This window comes from Homarus americanus, unplaced genomic scaffold, assembly GCF_018991925.1.
Source record: "Homarus americanus isolate GMGI-L3 unplaced genomic scaffold, GMGI_Hamer_2.0 scaffold25284, whole genome shotgun sequence".
Classification (NCBI taxonomy): Eukaryota; Metazoa; Arthropoda; class Malacostraca; order Decapoda; family Nephropidae; genus Homarus; species Homarus americanus.
Window position 1 is genome coordinate 10,001 of NW_024716883.1, and position 9,454 is coordinate 19,454.

At 34.7% G+C, this 9,454-nt stretch overlaps 2 protein-coding genes across 3 annotated transcripts in view; both read right to left on the bottom strand.

The window, feature by feature from the left end:
• The window catches only part of LOC121858524, a 2,063-nt gene extending 1,197 nt beyond the window's left edge, over positions 1-866 (bottom strand). Inside the window, exon 1 of the mRNA XM_042354997.1 lies at positions 1-866. This exon is cut by the window's left edge and continues 1,197 nt beyond it. Within this exon, the coding sequence (XP_042210931.1) occupies positions 1-490 (490 nt within the window). The 5' untranslated portion in view covers positions 491-866.
• Positions 867-2,355: 1,489 nt separating this feature from the next.
• LOC121858523 (general transcription factor II-I repeat domain-containing protein 2A-like) lies at positions 2,356-8,622 on the bottom strand. 2 transcript variants are annotated; one of them, XM_042354996.1, is made up of 2 exons: positions 8,009-8,622; positions 2,356-4,473 (listed from the first exon to the last, which is right to left on the bottom strand). In XM_042354996.1, exon 2 carries the CDS (start codon positions 4,461-4,463, stop codon positions 2,526-2,528), a length of 1,938 nt encoding a protein of 645 aa, XP_042210930.1. In that variant the 5' UTR covers positions 4,464-4,473; positions 8,009-8,622; the 3' UTR covers positions 2,356-2,525. The 2 variants fall into 2 exon arrangements, with proteins under 2 accessions (XP_042210930.1, XP_042210929.1); XM_042354995.1 differs by having other exon boundaries at positions 7,799-8,622.
• Between the last annotated feature and the right edge of the window lie 832 nt (positions 8,623-9,454).

A 9,454-nucleotide genomic window follows, 5' to 3' on the forward strand; every position in this document is an offset into this window, starting at 1 on the left:
AAATGCATCTGCCACTTTGTACTTTCTTAAAACGAAACCCAAGTTGTTTCACAATCTTGTGGAGTGAAGAATAGGCGCCAGAGAATCTAACAGGTGGTTTCTTCACCCTTTTCAGCAGAGCGTTCACGGTTGGAATTTCACCCCTCTCATAGAAAGCGAGTACCTCTCGTCGTATACAGTCCTTATCAAAATCATCCACCGTTCCCATCACTGGCGATATCCTGGTCCTAGAAGGTGGAGATTTTATTACACCAACTCTGTGTTGCTGTTTTATTCTGTGAAGAGATCGAACGGAGATCCCCGTAACAGAGGCAGTCCTTAGCTCGATGTCAGTTTCACTTTGTTGTACATCTTGATATCGGAGATACTTGTAGATATTCAATACGATTTTCCTTACTTGGCTCGTTATTCGTCGAGTGCATCTTGCATCGTTGATTGACTGAGCCATGGTGGATGTTTGATGGCAAGCCCTGCCAAATAAAAAATTCATATATAACCTACGCACTTTCAGAGGCGGGTTTTATGTATGCATTAATAACTCGGGTATTTGTTTCTCGCAACATCATTCCAAATATTGCTATCCAATAACTCTATCCAAAGATAAACCTCTATGTCATTAGTGTGAGATCACTGACGGAGGAAAGATTACCTTTATATTGTCTGATCTCAATGTATAGTTATTAAATTGGATAAATATTATATACAGGGAAGCCTAGGATAATAACGGTTCGACCAACAACTTTTCGTATTTGAAACCCTAGATAATTTAGGACCCAATTCAGTTTACATCCTTATTTCATCCGTATTTACGACCACAATATAATAGAAATAAAATAAAATTACATTTTCATATTAACAATAACTAAATCCCGATATCTATTATAAAAAAAATAAAAATTTACTGTAAAAAAAAAATGAAGAGCACCATACACAAAGAAGCTGCCTTGCTAATGAGTGGTAAACAACAGTCAGAGCTTGGCGGGCCTTTTGTTTTCACGCATCTGGAACAGGAACTGGAGAAAAACTTTCTTGGGTTTCTTACAGCATTTTTGCATCCCTATTCAACATGAGCAAGAGAGCAAGTGATGGTAGTGTTGTTTCAAAAGCTAATAGAAAGTGTCTAAGCTTAGCCGAGAAACTAGATGTGTTAAAACGATATGAAAAAGGCGAGAGGTCTGTGGATATTATATGGAGCAAGCAATGAACATATTTTCTGAAGGGGATCCATTAACAGAACAAAGCATTAAAATTTAAATAAACACAAATGACCTCTACATAAAGATATAAATAATGAGAAAAGTAAGCAGCTGTGCAAGGTTCTTTTGACAGCTTTATTATTCGATGGCCTAAACCAGGGGTGGGCAACCTTTTTGAGTGTGTGTGCCAAAATCGACCAAATCTTTGATACAAAATTTTCTCTCGTGCCAACCAAAATTTCCGGGTCACATATTATTTGGTATCTTTTACGTAATGGGAGAACCTTTTCAAATAATCAGAAATCACACCGGGGTGGTAAAATCAGAGAGTTTTGTAAGAGTGATTTTATAAATCATGGGATATTGAATGAATGTAAAAATTAGTGACAGAATTTTTACTTAGTGGTTGTTCTTCCCTGTTGTTAGCGTGGATGTTTTATATTAGCATTTCAGTGTAAATCTAGTTGTCATATACATCCACACAATTTAAAGACGTTATTTTTAGCATCAGCAAAAGAGTAAACAATATTTTTGATTTGTTTATCAGATCATTCAGCCATTAGTTTTTGTAAACTTTTTTCAGTACATTACAATACCAAGCTCAATATCGATTTACTCGACTAAAACACAATAAAAGGATATAAAACTAAAGATATTCTTTTATTGATTCTTAATCCTTTATGAATGATGCATAAAAACCACAGAGAAAATATAAAAGTTATTTTACCTACAAAAATACACACTGTATTATATTAACCCTTTGGATGCGACATGCGGGTAAACCCGCCCAAAATATTATATTAATTAAATGCGACAAGCGGGGATATCCCACGGCCTTGAAAAAACTTCCCCAAATGAGACGACATGCGGAAATATTATGTATTGAGGTATAGGAGTATTTCCTGAATGCAATATAGCTTATTTTTGTAATATTTTGTTTGATATTATCTGAATATGTAATACATATCTAAATTTGCTGTTTAGTAACCAAATTGATTAAATTTATTTGCCATATACCAGACATTGATTTATACCAATTTCCTGCATTTTTGGGTATAAATGTCATTTTTTCTCTAAAATTTGCACACATATGTGAATTTTTGTTCCAGATTTGGAAAATATACTAAAAGTTCTCTAGGAAAAACATATAGAAAATGTGATTATATGAAATTCATTTTTGGCAGGATAATTGACACTTTTCAGGAACCGGCGCGAAATTTAATTACGCACCTAAAGGGTTAAACAAAAGCGAATCCTTAATATTTTTAACAGAATACATCAAATGAAAATTAGGGAACGAATAATTGTGAACCTTTTCTTTATTTAGAATCAATGAGACTTCTGCTGCTGCATCCCTGATGATAGATAATTTATATCCGGTTTATATTTTGTAACCTTGAGAGATATACATGCGCTACTAGTTTCATCAGTAAGGCTACTTCTATTATGAGACTTAACAGAGTTCATCACTGAGAACAATGATTCACAAGAATATGTAGATGAAAAAATGGTTAGTAATGTTGTTGCAAGTTTTTTTAAACAGACAAAAGTTTCTGGAATAGTATTCCAAGTCATCAGTACCTCGTTTTCGGCATTTCTCTCTCTTACTCCCTTCTCTAATCGATCCTTTTCAATACTTTCCAAGTCAGCTCTAAGCTCAACAAATTTCTGCCTCCAAATTGAGCTAGTTTGAAATTCAATCAATTGCATTTCAAAATCATCCATATCTATCCATGAAAACTTCTGCAAGTTTAGTTCATCCAGTTTTATACTGTCTGGAAACTTAATGAATTTTGCAGTCTCTTCTAATTCTCTGAACCTAGCAAATCTTGTTGAGAACTGCTCAACAGTTGACTCAATGATGTTTACAAATAGCTTCTGAAGACACTGGCAGTCTGTTTTGTCATCCTTTGTGAGATCATTGATGTATTTCTTCAGGTTTGGAAAGTATCTAAATCTTTCACTATCTACATCCCTCTTAAAAACTCCTAGTTTCATTTCAAATGCCTTTATGTAATCAAACATAACATCAAGTGTCTTACCAGAGCCTTGTAATTTAACATTTAAGTCATTTAAATGTTCACATAAATCTGCAAAAAACATTAGTTTACAAATCCACACGATGTCAGACATTTCTTTATAAGACATTTGTTGGTTAATCAGAAAGAGATTTATCTCATCCATGCATTCAACAAATCGTTTCAAAACAAATCCTCGACTAAGCCAACGAACATTGTTGTACATTGTTAGTCCTTTGTACACCGAATCCACCTCATTCAATAAATTCCGAAATTGTCTTTTATTTAAGGCACGTGCAGAAATGTAATTAATAACCTTGGTGACTGTTTGCATCACTTCTTGAAGTTCCTTTAGACCAGCTTTAGCACATAAAGCCTCCTCATGTATGATGCAATGAAAACCTATCAGCGGATGACCAACATGTTTTGCAAACAGATTTACAAATCCTGCTTCCTTACCAATCATACTGGGTGCACCATCTGTTGTGACGGATACTACTTTTGAAATGTCAATTTGTCGAATAGATAATTCGTTCACAACTGCTTTACATATGTCAGCCCCAGTGGTACGCTCAGGTAGTGTTACAAGGTTAATCATCTCTTCGCATACCTCATCATCCCTACAAAATCGAGAAAAAATTGCTAGCCTAGCTGATGATGTAATATCTGTGCTTTCATCAACACAAATAGAAAAGAACTTATATGAAGCTAAATCCTTTGTTAATTGGTCAGTTGTATTCATTTCCATCTTAAGTATCCTATCCTTAACTGTTTTTCTACTCACAGACAAATCTTTAATGCGCTGAATAATCTTGTCCTTTTCTGAAAGGTTATCAAAAAGGAAAGGAGCACATTCTAGCCATGCTTCTTTAATATACTCCCCATCACTGAGTGGCTTTCCATGTTGGGCAATAACTTTTGAAACCTCAAAACCAGCAGCAACTAAGTTGGAACTTGGCCTACCTGAAATAAATTTCATCAAAACATCAGACTGTTTTTTTGTCTTAATCATTTCACGAGAAATTAATTCTCTTCGTTCTTGCTCAGTTACATTACTTAAGTTTTTATGAACAGTTTCAAAATGTCTCTTCACAGAAGAAGTCCTACAAACAACTGATTCAGAACATAAAATGCATAATGCTTTATTATCTTTCTTAATCATGCCAAATTTTTCAGTCCAGTATTCTTTAAATTCTCTAATATCCTCTTCATTTGTATGACATCGTTTCTTGGCTGGTGGTCGTGACATTCTGTACAATCTGTAAATAAGGGGTAGAAAGCAATCATATGATGTGTAAAAAAATAATTGCTCTCTTCGCACACTTTCCAACTTTAAGTTATACTTACTTTTAACACCAACAGCTATTTCATGATTTTTGTGTGGTTATATAGTAGAATGCGTTAATACAAAACTATTTTCTTTTGTAACACTTTTGGTAGAAATGCATAATAACAGAGACATTAATTTATAAATTATTAAAAAATATAAATACAGTTGTACCCCACTTAACGCGGTCAATTGAACCCAGAGGGTCCCGCGTTAAGTGAAATCCGCGTTAAGTGAACAACAGAACATATGGGATTAATTCCAATAGAAACCGGCCCGACCCCCAAACTCCACTTTTTGAAGGCACATACCTATGTTGTAGTAAAAATAACATCTTAATTTTATGATGGTACATGCACACAATTAATACTTAAGAGAAATAGAGAAATACAGTCGCCAAGTTAATGTCCATTCAAATAATGGACTCAACTCCCTCCCCCTCTCACACTACACAGCCGGCTAACAGATGGTCGGTCGGTCCCTCCCTCCCCCCCCCACCCCCCACCAACCGTCCCAAGGAGATGTGTGGGATAACCTCAAACTAAAGTTAGGAAAATATAATTGACATTGCTGGATTCCTTGTAAGACCAGGAATATTTTGAATATAAATGTCATATATTTTGGACAAAAGATACCATAGTTACCTAGAGAAAAATTTTTATCTAAAAATTGTAAGTTTAAAGCAAAATATATGATGTTTATATTCAAAATGATCACCAAATTATAAGAATTCCAGCAATGTAAATTATATTCTGACCGGGTAATTTGTATGAATTTTATGAGCTAAAACAAATATCTTCAGTTAATAAAAAAAAAATCTTCACGACACTATCTGTCAATCAAAGTACCCCACCTTGCCTCCCCCCCTCTTCCAACCGCGCGGTCAGTCCCAACCCTCCCCCCCACCCCCCACCAATCCTCCCTTCCAGAGTTTTTAACATTTAGTATTAAATAATACCTCAGATTAAAGTTAGGATAATATAATTGACATTGCTGGATTCCTTGTAAGACCAGGAATATTTTGAATATAAATGTCATATATTTTGCACAAAAGATACCATAGTTACCTAGAGAAAAAATTTTATCTAAAAATTGTAAGTTTAAAGCAAAATATATGATGTTTATATTCAAAATGATCACCAAATTATAAGAATTCCAGCAATGTAAATTATATTCTGACCGGGTAATTTGTATGAATTTTATGAGCTAAAACAAATATCTTCAGTTAATAAAAAAAAAATAATCTTCACGACACTATCTGTCAATCAAAGTACCCCACCTTGCCTCCCCCCCTCTTCCAACCGCGCGGTCAGTCCCAACCCTCCCCCCCACCCCCCACCAATCCTCCCTTCCAGAGTTTTTAACATTTAGTATTAAATAATACCTCAGATTAAAGTTAGGATAATATAATTGACATTGCTGGATTCCTTGTAAGACCAGGAATATTTTGAATATAAATGTCATATATTTTGGACAAAAGATACCATAGTTACCTAGAGAAAAAATTTTATCTAAAAATTGTAAGTTTAAAGCAAAATATATGATGTTTATATTCAAAATGATCACCAAATTATAAGAATTCCAGCAATGTAAATTATATTCTGACCGGGTAATTTGTATGAATTTTATGAGCTAAAACAAATATCTTCAGTTAATAAAAAAAAATAATAATTCTTCACAGGGTAACAGATGGTCGGTCGGTCCCTCCCTCCCCCCCACCCCCCACCAACCGTCCCAAGGAGATGTGTGGGATAACCACTAAATTTTAATAAATAATACCTCAAACTAAAGTTAGGATAATATAATTGACATTGCTGGATTCCTTGTAAGACCAGGAATATTTTGAATATAAATGTCATATAATTTGGACAAAAGATACCATAGTTACCTAGAGAAAAATTTTTATCTAAAAATTGTAAGTTTAAAGCAAAATATATGATGTTTATATTCAAAATGATCACCAAATTATAAGAATTCCAGCAATGTAAATTATATTCTGGCCTGGTAATTTGTATGAATTTTATGAGCTAAAACAGGCAGTCAGGCAGGGTGGCGGGTGGGGCAAATCTAAAAATAGCGTCTCGGACACTCACCGCGTATATGTGGAAAAAATCCGCGTTAAGTGAAAGTTCAGCTTTGGCAAGGCACCGCGTATATGCGAAAACGCGTTAAGTGAAACCGCGTTAGGCGGGGTAAAACTGTATTGACAATATATAATGCAGTGCAGTGTTGATTTAAAGAAAATAATCTTGAATTACACCGAGAGCTAAAATTTTATGGGTGAAATGGCGCCATGGGGTGACTTCTCTTCCACCCCAATGCCTTCTCTTCTTCCTTCTTCTCCACCCCCATTCTAAATCCCATCATCATCATCATCATCATCCAGGAGCCTTCTACAAACACACCTCAAAGTAAGTGAACTTTTCTACCATTTTTGTTGAATTTAGGAAATTTTCGGTGAGCTGGAACCAATTACCCAAAAACACATTGAAACAATGGTTTCGGTTAACGAACTTTTCGGTTAACGAACGACCTTCTGGAACGAATTGAGTTCGTTAACCGAGGGGTCACTGTATATATATATTCTGTATTCACATAGTATTATAGTAGAATGCTTAATACAAGATTATTTTCTTCTATAACACCTTTGGCCAAAATGCACAATACCTGAGTTATTATTTTATGAAGCATTATTATAAAAAAAATAATATCTCGGTTATTATACATTTTGGCCAAAAGTGTTACAAAAGAAAATAGTCTTGTATTAATGTATTCTACTATATAACCACACGAAAAACATGAAATAGCTGTTGGTGTTAAAAGTAAATATAACCAAAACCGGTTCATGGGGTGTAAAAATGTGGACAGAGACTTGTGGACTCAGACATTCTCTTCACAATCACTCTCTGCATACATATACCAAGGTTTATGAAAATCAGTTGGTGGATAATAAAAAAAATAAAAAATAAAATAAATTGGTACAATTATAGGCATGCCTACACAATGCAAACCAACGAGAAAGGCATGCATGCTATCTGATCACGTGCAGATAACACTTCATAATCCTGAATATTAATAATACATTTCCCTTAGCTTTAATAATAACTTATGTTTATGGCACATACAGTATGCTGAAGAACAGGCTTCATTAACCTCTTTTGGACCTTCTGACCAGTGTGCCAGATATGTCACGCTCCATAAATATACTCACTACCAACAAGTTCATAAAATTTTCAGCAAAGGTTTGCTTTACTCACTTAAGCGGGGTGAGATCCATTATTCAGCTTAAAAAAGGTCACATTTTAGGGGCAAAATTTAAATCGCCTTGCTAAGGTAAGTTGCGCCAAATTTTCCTTGTACACAGGAGTATACAGATTCAGCAGTGTCTTAGGAACATCGATAAATTTATGGGTAAGCATGACAAACACTATGACAGCTGATAATTTGGACAGTAAATAATAACTTACTTGCACGTGGTCAGCGATTCTCCCTCTTGCTATGTTTACTTTGCTGGTTCACACTTCACACATTCACCACCAGAGGAACAATGATTAGAGAGAACGGATATGCATGTGACATTTATGGGACACTGAGCACAAAAGCCATGTTCCCTTCCATGAAAGTTAAGACACCTTTTAAGTTAATGTGCCATATAATGACCCAGTGATCTAAAAGAGGTTGACTTTTGATATAATGTTTTTAATGCAATCTCTGATAGCCAGATAATTATTACAGATCTTGGTGTAATATTTGTTTTTCTTTTAATTAAATTTAAACATTCATATAGCTGAACTTGGATTTTGCTAACCGATAAATTCTTTGCGAAACTGCAAAACTCGAAAAAATATATAAAATATTAATGATGGTAAAGGAGTCACACCACGTCTGGCCGCATGGCTAATTATTTAACAACAGAACGGGAAACAATCCTTCCACCGGCTGCCGCCAAGGCGGCATGCGGTTGCCATATAAAGGTTTTTTTTTATTGAGGTGAGCCCGGGTCTCGCGTGCCGGAAAGAAGCCGTTAGCGTGCCATGTTTGGCACGCGTGCCAAGGGTTGCCCACCCCTGGCCTAAACCATCAACTTAACTACTGTACATCAAATTCAGCATCATAAACAGTTTCAACATCAACTTCAGGTTCAGTAACAGTTTCAGCAACAGCTTTATGGAAAGCTACAGCTTCAGCCAGAGTTGAACCTGATGACTTTGTCATATGAGTAAAAACTCACACAATATTCATCGGCTGTCCTTATGTTTTAGACTTTACCGCCATTGGTGAATAGAATTTTAGTTTTACATTCGTAAATATTATTTAAAACGTATATGAACAGAACTGTTGCTTTCATATTCATATGTTGAGAAATGACGATATATTTTCACATGTACGCACTTACCGTTCATATGTTGACGTTCCCAATCATCTCGCCTTAATTCTTTACCATTAGTGGTTAGCTACTTCTAGTGTTCCATTTATTAACATTAAATAACATTAATTAAAACATACATACAGGTATTCCATTTTTTTTACATTAAGTTCACTACAGCTACAACCAGGGTCTTATTTCTTCAGTTTCTTATGTAAAACCATCGTCACTCACAAAATACAATACCATCTTGTCTCCTCGTGTGCTTTAATATTCTACGTATTATTAATGAATTGCATTGTTCATTTCACATATATAAACATTAAATCAATCAAGTACATATTCAGCAATAAACAATATTAAATCTTTTGTACATATTCTTAAAATAAATGAAGCGGTATCCTTAAACGCGCACGTATATGTTGGCGTTCCCAATCCATCTCTTTTAATTTTCTTTGCCATGAGTGGTTAGCTACTTCTATTGTTCCATTTATTAACATTAAATAACGTTACTTAAAACATATTCAGTCAACCCTCACTTTATGCG

Bases quoted from the DNA above. Each gene is read 5' to 3' on its own strand.
- LOC121858523 (XM_042354995.1), bottom strand. From the start codon at position 7,818: ATGGATCTCACCCCGCTTAA. The intron at 4,474-7,798 runs GTGAGTAAAGCA...CCTTATTTACAG, and splicing joins ATGGATCTCACCCCGCTTAA to ATTGTACAGAATGTCACGAC.